Genomic DNA, 24,951 nt, shown 5'->3' on the forward strand with positions numbered 1-24,951 from the left:
GTAGTTACTGGCTTCCAGGGACGCAATTAAAGAGGCGGGATAACGCCACGCAGTTCACCAGGATATCTCCCTGGTGCTGGCTTAGTTTGTGCTCCTTCCTAAACCGCTGCAATTACACCCAGCTATTCTTATTGCTACCTTTATCGAGGTTTTATAGCCATAAACTATTAGGCATCCTCCCCAGGCTAAGCTCTGAATACGGACTCGAAGTCCACCAAAGACTATTTTTGGCCGAAAAAAGGCTGCAGGCTCTGCGAAGAGCGCTAATTAAACACCTTCATTTGTAACCCTTAGTTTCCACGTTCTGCCCCAGCAGGTTTTTAGGGTGCTGACGCAGTAACACAATGGCTGGAAGTTACGAGCCTTGAGTTCCCTTTTCCAACAGACTCCCCGCTTCCAAAGGAGCACAAACAGCAGCTCGCTGGCATGTGGCTTTCACACATACGTTGCATCACTTGAATGAATCTCTCTGTAAGCAGGACCGTACTATAAATGAGAAAACAAGGGTATGTTCATTCACTGGGGAGAGATGTTATTTAGATTATTGTCCTCTAGATAAACTGCATCAGCACAAAATGGGCAACTGTAATTTCATGTCTGAGACGCGTTTGGTTGGGATATATCGAACTATTTGTGGCTGCTGCATTGTTCCATGTTATTTCATTAATCACATAACAAGCCTTCCACTTCCCGACTGAACATGCTAACTCCAATTACCTCTCAGCTACACAGATGTTTCCTCATTTAGATATTCAGTGCGTGGCCATGTGTCACCCCCACTTTCCCGAGCATTTCAGCTTATATTACATCACTTCGACGTCCTTCCTGTGGGCGAGCCCTCTGGGTTAATATGTCCTTTTGGGTAACAAATTGATCGCTACAGAGATATGAGTGATAGATGGACGCAGCATCTACATTATCTGCGCTGGTAATACACATGCAAATGTGAAGGATGCATATAAGGCAGAAATGAAAGGAGCAGTTTGAGACAAGGAGGCTGATGTGAAGACACTATCAATTTCTCTAGCCCACACCATTCCCACTGATAAGTCAGTGCTTCGGCGATGAATCACTCTGCTCCTGATCTCAAATCGCCCAGAAGTTGGTGAGCCCACAGTTTGGTCTATAAAGAGGGAAATGGCTTAGTCAGGGAACCGAGGAGGGTTCCCCACTTTGTAAATACTCGCTCTGTGCCCCCGTGTTTTTGTGCAAGACGAAGGCTGAAGCGTTCAGCTCCAGTTGTAAGCAGGTCTTCAGCTGCGACAGCAGCGAGTGCTGCAAAATGCACGGGGAACTTCCTCGCTGAGGGATTATTCCCGGGGGCTTTAGATCATGCATTTCAGGCGTGCTACGGCACTCGGTGAATGCCTTTTATTCAAGCTAAGTGCAGAAAGGTGGGCTCTTAGCAAATTCCCATACACGAACGATTTACAGAGGGGCTCTCACGTCATTCCGAGCTCTTCGGAGATGAGGCAAAGGAAAAGACGGGGGGAAAGCAGCGAAACGGGATTCAGACAGGTGCCGGCAGCAGGTGCTGCCCCCTGCTCCCGGAGCCCCCCCCTCCGAGCGGCAAGGGCCCGGGGGTGCCGCCGAGAGGGCTCCGGGCCACGGCCGTCGGGGGGACCCGAGGGGGATCTGGAGTAGGAACCGGCGCCTTATGCACAACTCGGGGCTCCTGCCGAGCTCCGACCCGCTCTGCCCCTGGAAGGAGAAGGAGAAGGAGAAAGAGAGGGAGAAATAAAATGAATTAGGCTGACCCAGCCCGCTGGAGGGGGAAGCGCCGCCGGCGGGGGGCTCGGGGCCGTCGGGGGGCGGCGGCAGAAGTTGGCGGGGGGCTGCGAGGGGTCCGGGGGGAGCCGCAGCCCCCCGGGGGCGCCCGGTGCCCCGCCTCGGAGCCCGGGGGGAGGCCGGCGGAGCGGAGCGGGGCGGAGCGGGGCGGGAGCCCCCCCGGAGCCGCCCGCGGGGACCCTCCCTCCGCTGCCTCCCCGCCGCCTCCCCGCCCCGTCAGAGCCGCCCGGGGAAGCGGCGGAGGAGCAGCCTCGCTCCCCGGAGCCCCCCTGGAGCCGCGGCGATGCTGAGGGAGGAGGAGGAGGAGGAGGAAGGGCGCTGGTAGAGGGGCGGCGGCGGCGGGGCCGCGCTGCTGCCCCCGTCGGGGGGCACCGGGGGTCTTCGAGGGGCAGCGGGGGGAGACCGGGGGGCACCGGGGGAGCACAGAGGGGGGACACCGGCGCCCCGAGGGGTGGGTTTTGGGGGCGGCCATGCGCTGAGCGCCCCCGCTGCCGTCCATGGGGCGGCGCTGAGTGTGGGGCGGGGGGGGGGGGGGGGCTGCAGCATGAAGTCCCTGCTCTTCGGCCGCTTCCTCCTGCTGCTGCCCTGGGTGCTCGTGGTCATCATCGTGCTGGACATCGACAGCAGCCGCCCGCCGCTGCCCCCGCGGGCCGGAGCCGGGGCTGATGGCGGGGCTGGGGGGGGGTCCGGTGTGGGTGTGCGCGGCCCCGAGGCGGCGCTGCCCACCATCTACGCCATCACGCCCACCTACAGCCGCCCGGTGCAGAAGGCCGAGCTGACCCGGCTGGCCAACACCCTCCGGCAGGTGTCGCGGCTCCACTGGATCCTGGTGGAGGACGCGGCGGCCCGCAGCGAGCTGGTGAGCCGCTTCGTGGCGGCGGCCGGGCTGCCTTGCACCCACCTGCACGTCCCCACGCCCCGGCGCTACAAGAGGCCGGGGCTGCCCCGGGCCACCGAGCAGCGCAACGCCGGCCTGGCCTGGCTGCGGCAGCGCCACCAGCACCTGCCCCCCCCGCAGCCCGGGGTGCTCTTCTTCGCCGACGACGACAACACCTACAGCCTGGAGCTCTTCCACGAGGTGCGTGGGGCTCCCCTCGGGCAGCGTCCCCCCCCCGAAAATCTCCTCCCTCCTTCCCCCAGCCCTCTGCCCCAGCCCCGACGCCCCGCGCCGCCGCGGTGTTTTGGGGCACCCCGCCAACTTGCGGAGGGGTTTTCTGCTCCTCCCGGCAAGTTTCGGGTCCCCCAGGCTGTGCTCTCGCTGCCCGGAGGCAAAAAAGTGCTCCAGGGCCAGGCACCGAGCTGCCCCGTCCCTCCTTCGGGGCCGTCCCCTGCCGCCCCGACTTCCCCGAGCCCCCCGCCCCTACAAGCAGCCCCTACGAGCAGCAGCAGGCTGTCCCCGTAAGGACCAACCAGCCCTTCGGCAGGCTCCTTCATGAAGAAATGTGCTTTCAGCCCCCCGGTGAAGGGCTTTGCTCCCTCTCGGTGGGAACTGGTGAGGATTTGGGGGAGGTGATCCGGCTTTCTGTCTCATTTCCCCTGGCAGGAAGGAGGGATGCTTAATAATAATTAATGGATGTAAAGCAGCAGCAGGACGAGCACTCACATCTCCCGTGACATTTGGGAGGGTAACCTTGGCAGGATGGCGTGGGAAGGGGACGGGACAGGAGGCTGGCAGGCAGGTGGGGAAGGTGAAGGGCTCGGGACGGATCCTGAGCCCTGCCTCTCCCCGGCAGGCGGTGCGGTGTAGAGCAGCGAGCAGCCCCGATCTGCACTTCACAGGCATCGTGCTCCCTCAGATGTTTTCCTCTTGGTAGGCTAAGAGGATCGTGGCGCACAGAAATGTGAAGCACGTGAAATTCCCCAGAGCGGGTTATTTTAGAAATGCTTATGTTGGCTTGTGTTTAGATTTGTAGCGCATCCGCTTCCACTGTCTGCGTGTTGACAGGTACGAGGTCCCGTTGAGCAGAGATGCCCTAGTTCCCAGTTTAGCATTTGGCATCAAAACTGCTAATTGGGGGACCTCTGCCTGGGGGCTAAGCCCCTGCTGTGCTTGATTTCCTTAAGATCTCACGGCTGTGCTGGGGGTGTTATGAGGCGGAGTAATCCCATATACTGATCATCAGTGGGATGGGAGTGCCCGTCTCTGCTCGGAGATGTGAAACTAACCTCATTCTTTCTAAGGGACTCTGTGAATTGATTCAGAAAATGCACTTTCACACCACAAGTAGTGTGAGAGAAAATACCTGGAGGTGAATCTCTACTTTTTTTGGAGTGCAAGTGTTTAGGGCAAACTAAAGGAACAGCATGGCAGGCGTGTCACCTGAGTGGCCCACAGCTATTGGGGTCTGTGCCAGATTTATTCTTTTATTATTCCCTGTACTGTTGTTCTAATTGTTGTGGATGATGAAATGAAAAGCTACAAGTGATCTCTCGGTCACAGAATGCATGAAGGCAAAGGAATAAATGTCTGAAGGGCTGACCTTAGAAATTACCAATGGAGCAGGCGACCTGTGCTCCCTCCTGCTGGCAGGAGCAGTAACCTCACACCTGCAGCTGCGCAGCCCCACGGCTTCTCTTTGACCAGGGTTCAGCCACTGTGCAGGAGGTGTTTGTTTTGAATCCTACAAATGAATGAGTTCTCCTTGTGAGAGGTAGCAGCTGGAAAGCTCCAGTGCAGGAGCCGAGGAAGAGCTCCTGCTCCAGCTACCACTGTCGCCTGGCACTGCCGATGGGCGGTGTGTGGGGCAGGTCTCTGGGATGCCACTGACAGTAACTCCAGGAATAAATGTCTTGTCGGCCTGGCCAAGTTAACCAAAGTCTCCTGGCAGCATTTGCCGGCTGGATGTGCCTTTCTGACAAGTGGGAGGTTACATTTGGAGGGAGCTAGTAGCCTTGTTTTCAGTCTAGGCACTGCTTGAAATTTTATTTCTTGTCTAAAAAAAAAAAAAAAAAAAAAGGAAGGAAAAAAACAACTTCTCTGTGGTTACGGATTCTGGCTTGACAGCTCTGTAGTAAATCCTGCTCTCTCCTTCAGGGATTGATTGATTTATGGGGGTAAACTGTGCTTCTCTTCTCCAAGCACAAAAAGAGCAACTTCAGAACGTGTTGCATGCAGAAGGACTCCAGCAGTAACTCCGTCGTGGAAGTGGTGTAAAGAAGCCTGGGAGGGAGGTGTTTTCTGCCTGCTCTTGGTTACCTTACCAGGTGGATTCTCCAGATGGGCAGTTGCCTAATCCCGAGGTCTGATTAACTATAGTCTGCTTACCTGGGAGAGCAGTGCAAACATGGAGCAAGGAGAGAGGAGCTCCAAGTGCTGGTCCCACCTGCGTTGGCTGGGTGGCCTCCAGCCCCAGGCCAAGGGATGGGTGGGGTGGTGTCAAGTGTGTGTTTCACTCACAGGTCTGTTCGTTTATATATGTAGTCAGAAAGGGGCAGGGGATGTGCCAGCTGGATGCAGGTTGGTGTCACCATCTGCAGTAAATCTGGTGCTTTTATAATGGTTTATTTTGTAGGACATACACTGGCACGTGTGTGTGTAGCTTAGTGTTTGACTGGCAAAAGTACTTCCTCGCTGTCAGGCTGGAGGGGGCTGAGCATGTTTAGTTGTAGCTGGTGTCTTTCCACTGCTACTGTATTGCCCGCTGGCTGAGCTCGGGCTAATCCTCATGAAAAGGCTTTGGGGAAAGGAGCAATTGGCTCAGGGGTTGTAAAATTACTTGGAGAGCTAAGTGTGGCTACGGTTATGATCAAGAAATATTTCCAGGAGTGGAGGCGTGGCTTCTTTAAGTTATCCCCAGCTCTTTTCACCTGAGAGTGTAACGGTGCTCAGGTGAAAAATCATGCTTTTACTTCAGTGCTGCTGGGTCTGGTGTATTGTTTTGTCATTTATTCTTTTGGGATCCAGACCTCAAAAATGATTTATTTTTTTTCCTGGCTCAGATATGATGTGTTTGCCTGGAGGTGTCCAACTGCATCTCTCCATCAGAAAAGCAGGCCACTTTCTGAAAATGTCTTTTATCACTTGAACCTCAGCCCGGGTTCTTACAGCTTCTGAGGGGCCTGAAATCCCAAATTCAGTATCCGATAGGCTATACAGATGTTCCTACATGAGTCATCATAACTTCTATTTTTTACTGTAGGCTGTGCTTTTTGGAGTGACTCTGTTATGGTTTGTTGTCTTTGTGCTTCATCTTATTCCTGAATGCAAGTTATTGTAATATTGTGACTGATGCCTAGCAACTGCAGTTCTGTATTTTTAGACTTCCAGAAAGAAAATCTTAGATAAGGCTGGCATTCCACTTTCATAGAGGATTTTTTTTTTTTTTAAACGAGATCAGCCCGAGCACTGGAAACTGAAGGCAGACGTTCCTGAAATTCCACTTCCCTTCCCTCTTCACATCCTTCATGTGTTTGTGGGTCTCAGTTGTTTTCTCTGCCTTTTCCATATTTTGAGTAGTTGGCCAAAGGCCACTGCTTGCTTGGCCCACAGATGGTTGTACATGCAAGTGAGGTGAAGTTGGAGATCCATTCTGCTACTGATTGTGTGGTGAAACCTCCCCTGAAACCTTTGGGGATGAGGGCCATGCTGCTTCAGGAGTACAAAGAGCAGGAACAAAGGTCTTTAATGTGCTAGAAGGTGAGCTTGCGCTATTCAGAAATGCATTGACTTTCAGAGGGTCCTAAGTTTTATCTGTCACCTTTGCTTGTATTTTGATCAGACGTGTAACTGTGAAATTCAGGTGCTTATATCTAAAACCATTATCTCCCTCACTGCCACCCCTAGCCCTTTGGTCACTGGTGTCTAAGATTTCATATCAAGGTTTGCTGGGTGTCTAAAGTGTGCAAGCACACGCCACTGTCTTGTCTGAGTGTGAGCTGAGGATTCACAGACTGAATGTCCTTAGAGGAATTTGCACTGTAAGGTGTGTTCTGAATGCAGACCTGCAGAACACAGTGCAAAGCATTAATCATGATTTCTAAGGGGAAAATAATCCTTTTATTTAGTGGCTTAGTTAGTCTGGTTGCTCACTGAGTTGGGGACCAGAATTCAAATTGCCACAGCTGTTGCCTAAATGAGAATGCCCTGTCGGGCTAGAAGGGAAGGAGGTGGAGGAGAGAGACCTCCATCTCCTTTGCTTGAATCTGAGGTAGTCTTCACAGATGATTCAAGATTTGTGGAACCACAAAAAAAAAAGATATGAATCTGATCAGTGAAGAGGACAGTCATCTGGGTCACTCTCCAAAGGAATAATTTAAACAAAATCAAAACAAAAATTCTCTAGTATTTTGGAAGTATGCTAATGCTTAGGTGGTGGCCTAGATTGCCCAGGCAGGATCATCCTCAAATCAGCCAGATGGGAATGAAGATTCATGAAGAACAGAGGAAAAATAGTAAAGATCATGCCTTCGCTAATAGACAGTGATAATTTCCGTAGTGGCACTGTGGAGCAGAGGATGAGCTGTGAGAGCGATTCACACTGAAAACATTTTCTCATGCCCCTGCCCTTCCCTCTCCCAGAGGATTTGTACAAAGTAGCAGGTATCCTAAGTGCTGGTAGCAGTTTGTGGCTTAAAATACCCATGTTAGTAAAATCAGAACAGAAATACTTGCAGGCATTGTGTGTCATGTAGGCATCGGATGGCCAGTGGATGTGTCTGTCAGCCACGCACAGTTCTCCTTCCTTTCCAGGGAGCCCTCTGTGATGGTGTGGGGCTTTCTGTGACGTGTGATGAGGGCAGGACAGCCTCCATCCTGTTATGGGACTGAACATGGTGTTCCCATACTGATGCTGTTCTCATTGCTGTGCTGTGCACCCCTTGCAAGGAACTCATGAACTCACCTACCTGTTACACACTGACTTGTCATGTGTGATGCAGGTGTTGGCCCTTATCAAAGTTAACTTTATACATGTTTCAGGGTATTGTGTTCTTTGTCAATGGCTTGAATTGGTTTGGGTTTGTTTACATGTAGGAGGTGGCGGTTTTAATTTGCTACTTTATCCATGGACTTAAATTAGCACCAAAAGCAGACCAACCCATTCACATTCCAGGGACTTCTGATCTGATGTAGCGATCGGAGAAACCTAATGGGAGCTTTTCCCTCCATTTGAATAGTTTCTGGATTAAACCTTAATTGAGAAGTGACATTGATATCTGCTTTGTCAAAAGAAAAAATCTCAGGAAAGAATTATGAAAGTGAAGACAAAATTTCTGCATCTCTGACTGTTCATGACTGTTATTCTCTATTAGCATAAGAAGGGCAAAGGGTTTTAAGTATTTTCTTAAAAATCTTTTTTTTCCAGTCATTCTTCCCATCCCCCCAAGAAGGCTTCATATTAGACAGGGTTTTTCTGGGAAAGAACAGTGGGAAATTGAACTCAGGCTTCAGTTTTCCCATGATCTCCTTTGTAACATAGTTTGAAAGCAACTCAGAGAAGACACAGGAGAAGAGTTGAGTATTCACTCAATTTACTCCAAATTTAACAAGGGAAGGGTTAGTGTTCTTTTGAAAGCTTAATAAAGTATATTCAAGTTATGACAATTATGTAAAAGTAGACTTCCATATATCTTTTAATGGATATATTTATGCAAATGATTTAAAAGTAGTGTAAATTAATCTGTTTCTCTCTAAAAACATGGAGATCTTTTGTCGCATCTCTTGGAACTGGTTGGAAAATCAGATTTTTGCCATAGCCTTAAAAATAACACTCAGTAGCCTAGACAGAATTAAATATTAGCTGGCTGTCATTAGTTATTTCCTTTGTAATAAAAAAGATCTAAATATGAGTTAGCAGCACACTAAATATCTTCCTGGTATATAAATGGTTTAAGAATACGTGACAGATTTTAAATGCACACTGACAATTCCCCTTGCACGTAGACGTGTAATACCTATGCTAAAAAGGTTGGATGAGAAAAAGCTGGTAGAAAAACAATGAAATAGCTTTTTTGTCACTGTTTCCTTGAATTTTAAGCTATTTGAAGCAGATTTATCTAAGTGAAGGACTCTGGATTACATGGTGCTAAGCACTGTCTATTTCTGTATTTTGACAACAGTCTTTTCCTTTTTACCTGTGAAACTAATGCCATTACTATCAAATTAATTATGAATGGTTGGAGGCTCTTTCGGGGGGTGCCTTGCAAGATGCAGGAACACAGCCGAATGGAATGACAGAAAGTAGGATAAGAAAAAGAATTAGTAAGTAGAAGAGCCAAAAGAAACATGAACAACAAATTTTTTGGAACTCTTCCCAAGTTGGCTCCTAACTGCTGTAGTTTAGTACTGTTTTCTCCCCTAGGGAAGCAGTGCTGACATTTGTACCCATGGATTTAGAAGCATTAATCATTGTATCCAATACATAAAATGTTGCTTGAGAGAAGGGAAAATTAATCTATCATCTTTCCTATGTGGTGTGGACTGGGTAAAAATCAGCAAAGGAAGCTTAAGGCAGATATTTGGGAAAAGTCTAACAGTAAGGATGATAAAGCACTGGATCAGATTAGCTGTGAGGGTTGTAGAGCTTCTGTTTTTTGTGGTCTTTAAGAAAAGATAAAACAAACATCAGAGGACCATAGAAAGGCTCGGGATAGGAGGGCTCTTAAAGATCACTCCGTTCCAACCTTCTTGCCATGTGCAGGGATGCCACCCACTAGATCAGGTTTCCAGGGCCCCATCCAGCCTGGCCTTGAACACCTCCAGGGATGGGGCATCCACAGCTTCCTTGGGCAGCCTGTGCCAGTGCCTCACCACCCTCTGAGTGAAGAGTTTCCAACTAACATCTAATCTAAATCTCCCCTCTTTTAGTTTAAAACCATTCTGCCTTGTCCTGTCATTATCTGACTGAGCAAAAAGCTGCTCCCCCTCTGTTTTGTAAGGCCCTTTCAAGTACTGAAAAGCTGCAATGAGGCCTCCCTGGAGCCATCTTTTCTCCAGGCTGAACATCCCCAGCTCTCTCAGTGCTCCAGCCCTCTGATCATCTTTGTGGTCCTCCTCTGGACCTGCTCCAACAGCCCCACGTCTTTCTTGTGCTGGGGCCCCAGCCCTGGATGCAGCACTCCAGGTGGGGCCTCAGAGGGGCACAATCCCCTCCCTGCCCTGCTGCCCACCCCTCTGCTGGTGCAGCCCAGGATGCAGTTGCCCTTCTGGGCTGCAGGCACACACAGCTGGCTCATGTTGAGCTTTTTGTCCACCAAACTCCCCAAGTCCTTCCCTGCAGGGCTGCTCTCAGTGAGTTCTCCCAGTCTGTCCTTGTGTTTGGGATTGCCCTGGCCCAGGTGCAGCACCTTGCACTTGGCCTTGTTGAACCTCCTTAGGTTCACATGGGCCCAATTCTTAAGCCTGTTCAGGTCTCTGAATGGCATCCCTTCCTTCTCTTGTATCAACCACACCACTCAGCTTGGTGTCATCTGCAAACTTGCTGAGGGTGCACTTGATCCTACTGTCTTTGTCACTGGTAAAGATATTAAAGAATACCAGTCCCAGGACAGACCCCTGAGGGACACCACTCGTCACTGGCCTCCACCTGGACATAGATCCTTCAGGTCTAGTTTAAATGCCATTTATCTAGCTGTGGGGCGGGGCAGGGCAGGCTAGGTCAGTGACTGACACATTCTTCAATTTGTAGACCCTTCCTACACGTTTTCTGGTGGAGACACAGACCCCTGTTTACTGACAACAGACTTGCTTCTTAAAGTTACTGTCACCAAAGCCTCACTCACAGTCTCTGAACCAGAAAACCACTGGCACAGATTTTCTGACACAGGACCTCCTCTGAAGTAAGGAGCTCCTCTTCATGTCTAAGGAAATGAACATGGCAATGTTGCTGCTGAGCTGTCCTCGCTTGTAGTGCAGTCAGGTAAGTTTTGTTGAAGTAGAAATTGACTTGATGTGACCTGAGAGTAACGCACAACACCTGGTTGAGAACTGATAAAGAACCTGGCTATGGTCATGCTTTAAAAGACTTGTGCTGAAGGAGCTCTAGGCTCCGGAACACGTTTTTGGTAGTAATAAATTGGAATTTTGCATACAGATTTGTTTGAAACTCACTGGGATGGAGTTTCATCCAGGCTCACCTGGATGATAAGCTGTAGGCTGACCAGTACAGATCACAAACTACGCAGGGGCTGAAGTGACAGAGAACAGAACAAAGCTTACTGCACGTGGCAGCCAGGTTTGTTTTTGCTGTCAACACTGAATCCAAATAGAAACACATCAACATCAGCCTGCAAAAACACAGGAATTGTTGTTCCTGCCTTGAAGCCTTTTCACTGTAGGAAGTATATTTCCTTCTCTTTGTCATTTACCTTCATTCCCCTAGGGCTTTTTTATTTTCTTCCTGGCTTGGCATCTTACCTATCCATCAGCACATCCCATTAAGTAGCTTTTCTTGATTGACTGCAGTGCTATTTTTGGCAATGCTTTTAACGCTATCTCTTTTATTGCTCAACTACGTTTTGTGCATTTTCACTTGTTATTCTTTAGTGGTTCCTATATTAGTACTATGTCTACTGCTGTATTCCCATCACCTCATTGGGATTTCTTTTGTCAGTTGTTACTGCGCTCTCCCGTCATTTCCTTGCCCACTCCTTCCTAGTCCTCAATTGCTTCATTTTCGCTTGTTCTGCCATCTTGCAATGTCCTCCGCATCTTTCCCCATCCAGTGCATCACTGTCCTCCTGTGTCCTGACCACCTTCAGATAATCAAAAAGTAAAGAGGAAAACAAAACATTTCCAGAGGGACATTCATCCTATCTTATGATTGCTGTCTAAGCTGGGCAGGATGAATCACATCGGCAGGTTCATCTCTGCTCATTAACTCTCAAAGTTTAACTAGGATTGACTAGATGCCTACCCTTCAGAGAGTTACGTGTAAGAAAGATGAATCTTATTCGTGTAAACTAATAGGACTTAAAAGTGGCAAACATTAAGATAGCATGTGCTGCCACACATTAAAGTGACAGCTAGAAGAGTAATTTAGGAAGCTGTTTGTAATTTATAGGATTTTGGCGGTAGTTTAACTCACAGTAGCAAAGCTATTTAGAATTAATATGTTTTTCAATCACCTTTTTGTGTCCTAATGATTAGTAGTGTCAAATCTCAGTTGCAAGCTGACCTTTTAATCCAAATACAGCTTTCTTCCCATCGTACATAAATACAGCCATGACACGTGAGTACATTAAATGCAATAATGCAATTCTCAGAAGATTAAAAGAAATATTCCTACTTCCGTCTGCCTAGCAAATCCTGAGGCTGTAAGGTATTTCAGAATTAACAAATACCGGTCTAGATGTGCTTTTTCAGTTTGTACTTAAAGGGATTGCTGTATTCTTGACACCTACTTATTTCGTTCTCCACAAATGTAACCTGTGAGAACAAAGAAAGTAACACGAGTGCAAAATGAAGAGCTCTGTAAATGTGTGCCTATTTTCCCCTGAGGTATGGTGGCATTACAAACATGACTTAACTTAACTCACAGACATGGAGATGAACACAAGACTGTAATAATTAAACCTTCCTGGGACATTTCATGCTACTTTCTGGAGGTCAGTGGGATGCTCTTGAGTAGCAAGGTTTCCCTACAGACTGTAAGCTGAAGTACTTATGAAAATTTGTCTAGCTGTGTTAGCATAAATGCTGCAGCTAGTATTTGCCTTGCCTAGAAGCTCTGTGTGGTCGGGCTCACTTTGCAACGTAGCTGCCCAAAGGCTTCCTGTGGGAGAAGGCAGGGCTGTGGTGCAGCTGGGATCCTGCCCATACCTTGTGGCAGCTTGTGATCACCGTGCAGAGCATGGGCGCAGGCTGGCAGCTAGCACAGAGCTGTCAAAGTGCTGTAAATCCAGATGCCGAGAAGTTGCTCCTGCAGCCATGCACTCTAGAAGGTAATAGTGCCAACAGAAAGTGGGCAGAGGACACGTGTCCTAACACCGGTGTGCCATAGGTGGGTGCGCGGTTTGATCGTGCCCCATAAAACCTAAGGCACACTTAGCCGTGTAGACAAGCCTGAAAGGATCATGCTCTGTGTTCATATCCCATGTGCTTAGATGTTAATGCCAATACGCTGTTAGAAAAACTTGCAAATGGGATGTATCATTAAAACCAGAGCTAAAAGAGCTTCATGAGAAGGTTTGTCTGATTTCCATATCTGAATAGTTACTTGCTAATTCTGTTGGTTTTTTTTTTGTTTTTTTTTTCTGAATGGAGGAGTGGGAGAGAAAAGAAAAATACTTTTAAGCAGGCAGAACGGTTAAAGGCAAACACCTTTGACAGTAACCTGTAGAGACATTCATTGCGGTCTCTTACCGACACTGAAATAGTCAATAGTTTTGACATTAAATGTGCACAAACAAGTGGAAGGAGAGGAGGTGTACACCTCTCCTTTGCGTGCACATACATATCTGGATTTTTAAATATGTATTTTATGCATTTCCTGTATTCTCTTAAAAAAAAAAAAAAACAACTGCTAATGCGTCTAGCTTAGAAATGCCAACAAGAGTGAAGTGTTCTCTTTGTTTTTTCTAGTGGATCTCTTGGGAGTGTAGATGATACATATGATAAATCTTTCACCTTGACGGAAAGAGGGAAGTGTTTAATATTTAACCAAGGTTGTCTTTTACTTGAACATCTATCGATAGGGGAGTGCAGTTACAAATAAGTAAAATTTCATTTGCTTTTCTTGCTAAGATGAGTGCTTGGAAGGAGAAAGGGATAACCGTTCCCTAAGGAATAGGCCTCAACTGCACTAGAAGATGAGATTGTTTTAAAAATTGATCGAATTAAACCCATGTCACACTGGAATAGTTTCCTGCTTGCTTAAGTAAGATCATATTTAAGTACGGTAGTTAAACCAGTGGCTTTTGAACTGGCGTGTTAAAATGGTGTGAGTTGTGTCCCCGTTGTCAGTTCTGTGCTTGGCCTCTCAAGTCCTCAGGCCGCAGCGGCGGCCATTTTTGTGCGGGGAGCAGGGCCTGGGGCTTGCCTCCTGTGTTCTGCAGGTGGTGGTCTTCTAGCCTGTGAACAGAAGAATCCCAGTACAACACACCTGTTGCTAAAGAAAGAGTGATTTTCCAGTACCTATAGTTTCTTCTAGGATAGATGAAGACTGCATTTCCAGAATTACATTTGGTTACACTGGGGAAAAAACTCCCCTTACTGACAACAAACTTGCAGCAGCACACTGCCCAACCTGCCTCATGTCCTTCTCAGAAATGTAACGGCTCTTTCTGAGAGGAAATGTAAATGTTAAAAGGGATAGCCCCAACGTTTATTTATTTGTGAGCCTTTAGTAGGTCTAATCTGCATCTTTTGTCCAAATCTGGTATGTTGTGGGTAGGGGAAGGGTTGTGTGTTGCCGTATCTTGTACTCTGTGTATTTGTTAACAAACTGTAATTGTACATGTCTTAATGAAATGCATATTTGTTAATCATTCCTATAAACTCTCTCACTGGGATCTCTCTCACAGTTGATAAGAGGTCTATAGAAATACACCTACTGATAGTATGCTGTAGTTTTTTGCCTGTAACAAAGATCTAATGCACCATGAAAAACCCAAACAAACAAGTAAGCAAGTAATGTTTTTTTCAAGCAAGTAATGTTGTGTTTTTTTTTTCATGGCTTTTAACATTTTTATTTTAAAAATAACTTGAATCAGATAGAAACTGAATAACTTGAACCAGTAGAAAGGAGGTGCCTACTAGCTGGGGAGCTGCAGATTTCACAGAAAATGAGTGGGCCTGTGCAGCTTCCAAGTGTTCTGTTGGGCTGACACCTGTAAGCTAGAATTCCTCGTAAGTACCTAGTGTTGATGATTAATACGTTGGTGGAAAGCCTACACTTACAGAAAAGCATACTAGGAAATAAGCATGCCCAAAGTCACGCTTTGCCTGCCTCTTGCAGATGCGTACGACCCGCAAAGTGTCGGTGTGGCCCGTGGGACTGGTGGGAGGACGGCGGTACGAGCGCCCCGTGGTGGAAAACGGCAAAGTCGTCGGCTGGTATACGGGCTGGAGGGCTGACAGGCCATTTGCTATTGACATGGCAGGTGAGCACCAAGCTTCATGGCACATGAATGTGTTTCTTGTAACACCCAGACCTACGTTTTCTGTGAGTGGGACAGAAACAGATGTCTCGAGGTAAGCAGCTGTTAAAACTTCTGAAGTGTAGCCGCTGTATGTAGCCCTTTAGCATTAAATATCCTGGAAGTCTTAGCTTGCACATCTCGTTTAATTAAGTTGCTTCTTAGTGATAGCTGAACTTACTTCTCACTTGCTTTTAATTTTATGTGGCAGCTTGGCAGTTACGTTGTATAAATTGTCTGAAACAATTACAAGTACAATTTACAAGTTAATTGTAAATTAAGCTGTTAATTTTTTAAAAAAATTAACGAGTTAATTTTTGCAAGGAACGCCTCCCTTTCCTTGTGTCATCAATCTACTGCAGCCAGTATAAATGGAGACCCTTCTTAGACCCCATATTGTAAAATGCTACTTCATCATGAAATAATTCATTTTTTATTGGCTATTTGGAATGATGGTGATAACTGTAGATGGATATAGTATGAAATGGTGTGCTGAGGGGGGGAAAAAATCACTGTCAGCTATAGCCTAATAGATGAAGGCAGAAAAGCTTCAAAATTGATCTACTCAATCTTCTGCTATGAAGTTAGCACACCACAGAGCTCTGTCTTGCTGTCAGTCCATGCTTAGACACTCTTTTTTATATACTCACAACTGCCACATGAATCACCACGGTGCCAAATTCTGGTTGCTGATGTAGTAGCAGCTGGTTTCCCAGAATGATACGGTATTTGCACTAAAGCATATTCTGTACTCAGGGAGCAGAGGGAGGGGGAAAAGTAGGGATACAAGGGCAAGAATGGGATAGAAATAGCCAGCAGTTTTCAATTTTCTTAAAACCTTTATGCTTCAGGAATGGGAAAGGGGCACTGCTTTCTCCTCTCAACAGAATGTTTTTATATGGATTGAAGTGTTTGATGACAAATATGTGCAGTATTTATAGTATAGTTGGTTAAAAATAGCACTAGGAGAACTAAGTAGTAGCAGAAGTATCAACAGGTGAATTTTTCTGCACTGTAGAAACCTGACAGGTTACTAGTATCACCTAGCATGAAAAATTTTGAAGCCTCTAGGTAGAGGCATTCCTCAGGGAGATATCTAGGTATGTCAATCCCAAAATGCCAGCAGCCTGGCTGCAGCTCCATGCTTTAAGAACAGTCTCTGCCTGTGGATATATAGATATGTACAGATACTATGTAGTAGAACTGGTTGCTCTTGGGCATTGTAAGGTTGATAGCATGGTTCATAATTCATTAGCAGCAGGCAAAAAGCCATTACATGACATTAGCCAAGGGACTCTAACCCTGATATGAAGAGATACATGGAAAGTTCATGTCATCTTTGCTTACAGTTTGCAGTGGCTGGCTGAAACACTGGCATGAGGGAAAAGCAGCTCCACTAGGAGCATGACCTGCTCTGACATGACTACAGAAGTCATGGAAGAGAGAGTTACGGAAACAGATGCAAGGGCTGAGAGTATAGGAAATTATTGCAGAATCACCAAAAAGGAGGTACTACTTTGTGAAAGTACTTATATTTTTCTTCAAAAAAGAAAAATCAGGGAAATAAGTTTTTAATACCATTATTTCAGTAAAGAGGAAAATGGGTGTTATGTAGTTGGGTAAACATGTATTTTAAGTTTGCGTCTTCATTCCCCTCAGGAACACAGCGGAAGGGCACAATCAGAACAGAAGCTGTGAATTCAGAACTAAAAAGGTGTCTGAAGAGGTGTAGTGTACAGGATGTGCGTGAGCACTGTTCTCCAGCCTTGTCACCCCTACCACACCTCTGTACCTTCAGGGACTTAGAGGACTTGCTAGTAAACTGAAGTGCATGCTTGTTGCATCACTGGAATTCCTCTTCCTACTGGCACCAACTATGTAAGCAACTAAGGGTATTTCATATATTGCACCTAGGGAAGATCAGGAATAAAAAATCAATAGTGTGTAAGTTAAGCTGTCCAGCTGTCTATAGCTGTTTCTAATTAATGTTCTGGTTCCCAAGGTAATGCTAAGGGGCCTCTGTTCTTTCACAGAACCGTATTTTCTTAGTGATTTTCACAAGGATTTGATCAGGAGGCTTGGTATGAAAAGGATGGCTGTTCAAAAGGTCCCTGATTTAATTTGTGGCTGTTCAGCTGAAGTGCATCCCTGTGTTTACACAAACTTCTTATTCTTGACTTTAAGATACAGGGCCAAATTCAAATCTACCACAAGTGGAGACAGGTACTGCTGATTTCATCAGGATCAGCTGAAGACCCTAGCCGGCCAACTTCTAGTTTCTTCTTTGAAACGTCCTCACATGTGGCAGTCACATTTTATCTGTTCAGTGAACATTGATTTCTTTCGAGAAGTTTGTGGTTGACACTGTTATTCCCCGGTGCTAAATTGCATTCAGAAAGCAGAGGAGCTGTTTCCTGTGTTCCTTATTGTCTGGCAACCAACAGAGCATACAAATTAGTTCTGGTGTTTTTAAAGTACTGCCTCAGTTTTAACAGTAGGTGTTTTCTAGAGTTTGACAGACTTCCTTATCATAAGGGAAGACAAGGGAAGGAGAATTGGGTGTTGAAAGCAAAATGTGACAGTGAGTCCGAGTTAGCAGGAAGAAGGGGTAAGAAATGACTGCAAACACATGGGAAGCATTTGGCTGTTAGAGAAAAGGGGTGTGAGAAAAGAGTGTGTGAGTTCAAGGAAAATAAGCAGGAAAAGCACAGGTTACCTGGAAGATAGATAAGTGTGCATTCAGAAAAAGGCTGGGGCAGGGGAAGAGTATATGTCTCCTTTTTCCCCTTTTTGCTCTGTCCAGCAGAAGCAGGGGAGAGCGGGGCTGAGGAGGGAAAAGAAAGGAGCTGCTCTTTGCTCTCTCGCCTCCTGAGAGCCCCTGGACTCATCCGCAGGGCTCAGTGATACAATAAGCACCCCTCTTTTTCCACAGTTAGAAGTGGTCTTCTTACTAAAGCCTGTGTGCCAGGGCTGTATTTCCATGTTTGCAGAGCAGTGTGGCAGAACAAGCCAAAATTAATTCTCAACTTCTAAGGTAAATTTTACCTATTTGGTTTCATGAGAATGGTAAAAGGTGTTTACCATTGGCTGAAATTCAACCTGTGCTTATTACTTTAGAAATGTGCATTACCTAGAGCTGTTGAAGAGTTGGCTTTGTAGTTCTCAGTGAAAACGGTACGTTACTGGATTCTGCAATAAATATTGTTTGTACTTTTACCTAGACTATGATGATATTTTATTAAACAAAGCTAAGCAAAATTCTATATCCACAACATGAAAGGTACAGAAGTTGGGCTCTTGTATTACACAAAGAATGAAATTAAGAAAATCTTCCTCCAGATACAGACAAACATTGCCCGGAGGGTAGGAAAGGAAACATACTGTCTTTTCAAACACACAGTCCTAAGGTTTTAAAAGTGTTATTAAAATCTAGGTTAAACACAAACTGAGGAAAACTAGGTTAAAAAAAAAAAAAGTTATACCATCATGTTAGGAACTAGAAGTATGGAAATGCGTTGTCACTCAAGGCAGGTTTCATCTTAATCTAAGCAAAATTTACTGCAAGACAGACACCTTTTTTCATTAGTATTTCTGTCACAGGCTGAACAGGATTTGACTGTGAAAGCTGCGAAGCATCTTTGCTCCTGGTGACTCTAGCTGAGGCACTCTTTTTGTAATAGGTTGGCAGAAAAATTATGTGACAGAGCCATCTCACTCCCTTTTTCAGGGGAGTCCCGTAGTGAAGGAGGTGAAACTCCAGTAGTTGGTTGCCTTGATGTAAAACTGCCTGAGAAGGGCTCGAACACCGTTCCTTATTTCACCAACTTGCCTCCTGTCACGGCTCCTGTCCCTGAAGGACGCACACCCATTGAGTATGGCATCGTTTTTTTTACGTCTTTTTAGGCAGCTTGGTCTGAATGGATGGGAAAATAATAACTTGAAGCAATAGCTGCTTTTGGTTTGGTTAGAACACTATTCCCGTGTACTGCCTGATAATTTCTGTTAAAGATTTGGTCTATTTGTGCTTGTCCTAACATCAGGCTCCAGAAATACTTAGGCTGCCTACAAGGACATACTGGAATTTCTCTGGACCTAGAGAGCCTGATGCAAATACCAACTCTAGTACGTCATGATATGTTGATATCTAAAAGAACGCAGGCTGCAACAAGAACACTTTGAGGCTAGGGGGAATTTAAAAAATCCTTCCCTGTGCCTCCCCCGAAAAAAACAAATCACCACAAACTATTTTCAGGTTACAGAACCACAGAATTTCTAGGTTGGAAGAGACCTCAAGATCATCGAGTCCAACCCCTGACCTAACACTAACAGTCCCCACTAAACCATATCCCTAAGCTCTACATCTAAATGTTTTCTAAAGACCTCCAAGGATGGTGACTCCACCGCTTCCCTGGGCAGCCTGTTCCAGTGCCTCACAACCCTTTCGGTAAAGGAGTTAACCGTAGGGGTTATCCATAGCCACCTGGGCAGCTGAAGTGAGTGCGCTGTGTTGTTTATTATAGACCTGATTCTAAATCTTCTGTAAGTGACACTGTTATCGATTTACTTACAGCTTGTTTCCAGTGCAGGAGTTTTTCACCACCCATGAGAACAAGTTAGATCATGAATCTCGCAATGTCAAGCCTGGTCAAGGAAAACAGATGCATGCTTCACATTAGCATTGCAGCAGCTGCTTCGGGCATACAGATTAATCTATATGTGAGATTCACTGGGCAGGCAGATTTTGAGTCATTCGTTGTGCTCCAAGTCCCTCTGCTAGGGCTGGAGCAGCCACCTGCTTCCTGGATGCTGTGGCGATGAGATCTTTAATACATCTCATCCTTCTCACGGTTCTCCTGAGAAAAAAGCCAGTCTATTAAAGACACTGCAAAGCATGGTGCATTGCATCTGGATCTGATAGAGCCGCTGCTGCAAGACAAAGTACAAACAAACAAAAAAAAATATTGAGCGGCTACAGCAGACAATCTCAGAGCCCCCACCCCACCATCAAGTATGTAACAACTATTTCACAGGTTGCCCAGTTCATAATGGAGAACCTCTTTCAGGTGAATGAATTGTTAGGATATTTCTCTGTCCTGAACTACAAACAATACATATTTTTAAAAATTGAACCTAAATTTTCCATCACAGGGAGAAGGAGGAAGCAGATCCCAGGTCAGGACATGTTTAACACATCAAAGTTGGTACTACCTCAAACTGTGTGGAAACCAGTGTATCTGTGTCAACACCAGCACTGAGCTAAACACGCTAAAATGCTAAACATTTATCCCATTATCACTCTGGTAGTGATAAAGACGCTCAGTTTCTAGCTTGCCATTCATCTAGTATCCTGTCTAGAGCCTTCAGGAGGCAGAGGCATTTATTGTGGCAACTCAATCCTCAAAGGCTGTCTGACTGGGTGAAGAAAAATGTTTATCACCGAACAGAAACTGTTGATCCAAGACAAGCCAAGGTGTGAATTAACAGATCGGTTCCACAGAAGGAAGCACAGATGCAGGTTTTGCCACGTCTTCCAGAGGTCTCATCCTCCAAAAACTCATTCGTATCCAGGTGGAGATTCAGCCTGTTAGATTTTGGTCACAGCCTTGCACTTAACAAACAAAATGCCCCTTTACACTTTGTCTATGAAATTGTCCTGTGGTATTTCAAGTGATTTAGCTCAGTGTGTTCAGGAATAATGAAGTAAGAGTTGTCTGAGTGTGGTGCTGCTCAGTTACGCTACACTGGAGACATTAATTCCACGTAATTCCTTGGTGGGGAGAGAATTCAGACACAACGGTGGCTCTTCATCTACTGTCCTGGGATCGTGAGCTACCAAGGGGAGTAACTAGTGCCAGCGTGGCCAAAACCTCAGCCATCTATCTCTTGATGCCAAAATGATCTGTGATAAAGCCAACCGAAAGCTGGCACTAGAAAATGTTTTCCAAGTCTGCTGGAAGTCTTATCTACAGAAATATGTCATGTGAAAGTAAAGCAGTTATACAGCAGAGCTGAAGAACTGCAGAGCTGGGAGATAAGTCTCCCTGAATTATTTTCAAGTTGCTGCTTACTCAGTCTCTTAAGATACCCAGAGAATGCGTGACCACTGCTTACGAAACCAAGCCTCAGGCCAGTCAGTGCACAGCAGTCTATGTCCTTACTGTGTACAACAGTTTAATAATTTGACTCAATTTCATGTCTGAAAACACGGGGAGGTTTTGACAGCACTCTAGGAGGGTGGTTTGCAGTAACACAGTACCGAGGCTACGTGTTACGTGCAGGGGACACAGCATTGTTGAAGATACAAGCATAGGACAAATTCATCCGTAGACCTGACTCCATTTCTCAACGCAGGAGCAGGTTTGCACCAAGAGACCCTAGAAGGAATTCTTGTATTGATAAGCATGGACTATGGGGAATCAGAGGCCAAGTTAGGTGAAACATGCAAAGAAATGCTAGGAAATGTGTTTCTGTTCTACCTAGGATGGATGCTTTCACCACTCTTTAAATCTAGGCCATGGTACTAATTTTGGTGTTTACTTGGTTTTCTTCTTCACGGATGACGAGCTTCAATCTTCGAGCGTTTTAAAAGCAAACAGCAGCTCCTGCAGCTGATCAGGGCTCCAGCAAAGACTGACTTACCTTGCAGAGCAAACAGTGTGGTTTTGTGCCCAAACTGTCAACCACAGTGGTTACACCAAAAATTGTAATTGCTTGTTCTAATTTAGAAGAAAACCTAACAAAAAATACTGAACTGAACCAGGGCCATTCTTTACTTTTAAAGAAAAAAAATCACTTTCTGGAGTCTTACTGTATTGTAAGGTAAACGTGGTTTCAACACACTTTCTTTGCATGCGATGTATTAACTGCTTCCTTTTATTTTCCTCTTTAAAAGACTCCCATAAAAGACCCAGGTAGTTTCAAGGAAAATACAGCAGCAAGACAGTTCCGGTAAAAAAGGAGACAGACTTATATTCCATTAGAGAAAATTATACTCCTTTTTAATGAGAAAAATCTTAATATTGTCTTTAGAACTTAACATGCTCACAGTTTTCCAAAGCAGATGTCAAAACTGTTGTAAAGGGACAGCAGCTTCTCTTACAAAGGGGCAGCTGGCACCACTCAGAACTGACTAAAAAGCATTTATTTATGTGGTAGTCTTGGCTATTAGACGTAAGGCATTACAAACGTATTTTTTCTCCACAAGTGTATCAGAACAGTTTTGGGTCATACCTGAAGTACGCATACGACTGAACCTTACTGAATGAAAACACACATTTCTGTAAGTAACAGCAAATGGGAAGGAAGGCTAACCTTTCTGCTTCAGAAAGGGTGTTTGTTCACACCTGATTTTTTCTTGGTTTGTTATCTCCCTTTGGGGGGCCTAGGGTATGTTATTAGGGGGAACGCATTGCCAACAGAGCTATGTCCACAGATAAAATCCTTTGCATAGTGCAGTGCACAGATCAGCTACAGACTGTCATGCAGGTGACTGCTTATAAACAACCTGTCTGATCAACAAGGTAAAAAAATCTCTAAAGACGACAGTCATCAGTTACGTAACTTTTTTTTTTACTCTCACCTTTAAACCTAGAAGTGTTTGTTCAGTGTCAATGTCATACATTTTATTTTAGTAAAAATTTAGTTTTATTTTCTGAACTAGGAGTAGAAAGGGAAAATAGTCCAACATCTTAGCAATAGCTGACTTCTCAGGCAAAAAACATTCTCTTCATTACAGGAAACTGATTAAACATGTTGAAAATACAGTGCAATAAAAAAAATCTGAGTGCATCTGCAGGGCAAAACAAAACAACGTGGGATGTACAGAACTACTAAATATTGTCTACCCATATAATCAAATTTACATGTTTTTAAAAGGAACATGGAGATTTCTAGGCTTAAGTGTAATCTGCACAAAATGTAAAACCTTAAGCGTTTTCTTAACCATTTTTTTTTTCTTCAAGGGTTTGCTGTGAGTCTTCAAGTGATTCTGTCACATCCAAAAGCTGTATTCAAGCGTCGTGGTTCTCAGCCGGGAATGCAAGAATCGGATTTTCTGAAACAGATAACTACAGTGGAGGAACTGGAACCAAAAGCAAACAACTGCACAAAGGTAATAATTTCCTTTCTAAGGAGCTCTTGTGTTTTCTTTGGAGAAGGCTGTACTAACACAGATGCTGTTTTATAGGTCCTTGTATGGCACACACGAACAGAAAAAGTCAATCTAGCTAATGAGCCAAAATACCATCTGGACACAGTCAATATCGAGGTATGAACTGGAGACAAAGTTGTACAGGAGGTGCAGTACAACGGGCGTGTCGGAAGGTGTTCGCAATCAGCCAGTTACAACAGTCTACACGTGTGAGATCTCTAAACAGTCACCTGGCGGACTTCTGTGGAAACAAAACGAAAGTTGTCAGATACTCTAATAAGCGAATCAAATGGGTGTGCTTCGTTCTAACTTGTTTGCATGCATTTCTGAGCTCGTCTTAATAAACTGACACTTACCTTTATTTTGAGACTGTTTCCACATAGTAAAAACAAGCAAGAGAAACATGACTGCAATGGAATATTTTCAAAATCATCATGTATGTACATAGTTTTTGTATTTATCCAGCTTAATGGTGTAATTATAAACTGATTTTAAATCATGAACAGTTGATCTCAATATTTGCATAAATAGCTGCTCCAAATTGAACATGTTTTCCTTCATTAAAAGCAGACTTCTGGAAGAAATAGCTGTCCAGTTGATCATACAATGATGAAATAAAAACCCACAATCATTTATGGATTTATCCTTTTAATATAGGGAAATAACATTTTATCATTACGAGGCACCATAAAATGTAAACACAATCACTGTCATAAACCTGGATCACTGCGAGGAAAAAATATATCTGTTCACACTGAGTTACCTTGTATACATGTTGTGCCACTAGTTCTCAGCATTAATACTGTGTACATGCCTCGTGAGCCAGATTGGGTACTTTATCACAGGAAACTCAAATGCATCAAATGCTCATTTTTTAAAAGAATAAACTATTAATTTATAGAACTACAGTAACATCCAGGTTTATCTTTCTTTCAATAACCATATTCCCTGTTATGCACACCATAATAACATCACAGTGAAATGTATGATGAAACAAAATTTCTTTGATACACTAGAAAACATTGCTCAGTGATACATTTACATTCTATTTATATATGATTAAACATTTGTTCATACAGTACCTTCTACAGGATTACTGGGTAATTTTTTTGGGGGGAGGTGGGGTCAGGGTTTATATTTTTGGATATTACTAACATGATAGCTACATCCCTTATATGCAAACATTTGATCTAGAATTTTGAGGGGAAAAAATCAGTATGTGGTTAAGCAGCTTCTTAAATACATGGTCTATGAAATCATATGCATTGTATGAAAACGCTGCCAATGATATATAAATGTATTCTTGATCTGCTTTTCACTACATCAAATTTAAATCAATATAGACCACAACACGGTCAGTCAGTTATATTCTTAATCTGAACAGCTTGGGAAAAAGAAAAAGAGTATGTACATGGAGAGAACAGCAAAAGTAAATGCATTTGAACAAGGAATGTTAGGTGGCTGTTCTGGAGGAAACTTCTATTGCAACTTTCATTTCCACAGTTGTGTGCTCAGAGTCTGACCAGAGGAGCTTCCAGTCCATCCTGCCACTGTGCTGGGGGGCTGGCCAAAGCCCATCACATTGCTGGAACTACTGAGATTCATCCCGGCCATTTGCTGATTCATCTGTGAAGCATACACAAGTCTTATTAGTACTGGTGCTGAGAAACAACACACTATTAGCCAAAAAGCAGTAATGCCTCCTAAATTAGCAACCCGGTTAAATTATATTTTCCTAACTTTAATATTTCTTATTAAATATTGACTCAAGATAAGCTTCTGAACATTTTTTAAGGGACCAGCTTGTCGGGAACCAGTTTCTGCTCAAGTGATCATCATTATACATAGGTTGGCTGGCTGTAGCACTTGGTGTCTATGACAAGCCTACAAACATTCTGCTGGTGAATTCACAGAGCATGTGACAACGAAATCTGATGTGT

The 24,951-nt window shown here is 44.9% G+C and overlaps 2 protein-coding genes across 5 annotated transcripts in view; one reads left to right on the plus strand and one right to left on the minus strand.

Moving 5' to 3' along the window:
- Positions 1–2,317: 2,317 nt before the first annotated feature.
- Positions 2,318–23,644, plus strand: B3GAT2 (beta-1,3-glucuronyltransferase 2). The gene is made up of 4 exons (XM_038176568.2): positions 2,318–2,866; positions 14,682–14,826; positions 22,824–22,972; positions 23,048–23,644. Exons 1-4 carry the CDS (start codon positions 2,333–2,335, stop codon positions 23,132–23,134), a joined length of 915 nt encoding a protein of 304 aa, XP_038032496.1. The 5' UTR covers positions 2,318–2,332; the 3' UTR covers positions 23,135–23,644.
- The window catches only part of SMAP1 (small ArfGAP 1), an 85,402-nt gene continuing 84,093 nt past the window's right edge, over positions 23,643–24,951 (minus strand). For all 4 annotated transcript variants that reach the window (XM_038176565.2, XM_038176566.2, XM_027455024.3 and 1 more), the window contains one exon: positions 23,643–24,637. In XM_038176565.2, the coding sequence (XP_038032493.2) occupies positions 24,503–24,637 (135 nt within the window). In that variant the 3' untranslated portion in view covers positions 23,643–24,502. The remainder of the gene's footprint in view (positions 24,638–24,951) is intronic.

This window comes from Anas platyrhynchos, chromosome 3, assembly GCF_047663525.1.
Source record: "Anas platyrhynchos isolate ZD024472 breed Pekin duck chromosome 3, IASCAAS_PekinDuck_T2T, whole genome shotgun sequence".
Taxonomy (NCBI): domain Eukaryota; kingdom Metazoa; phylum Chordata; class Aves; order Anseriformes; family Anatidae; genus Anas; species Anas platyrhynchos.

Bases quoted from the DNA above. Each gene is read 5' to 3' on its own strand.
- B3GAT2 (XM_038176568.2), top strand. From the start codon at position 2,333: ATGAAGTCCCTGCTCTTCGGCCGCTTCCTCCTGCTGCTGCCCTGGGTG. The intron at 2,867-14,681 runs GTGCGTGGGGCT...TGCCTCTTGCAG, and splicing joins GCCTGGAGCTCTTCCACGAG to ATGCGTACGACCCGCAAAGT. The intron at 22,973-23,047 runs GTAATAATTTCC...GCTGTTTTATAG, and splicing joins AAGCAAACAACTGCACAAAG to GTCCTTGTATGGCACACACG.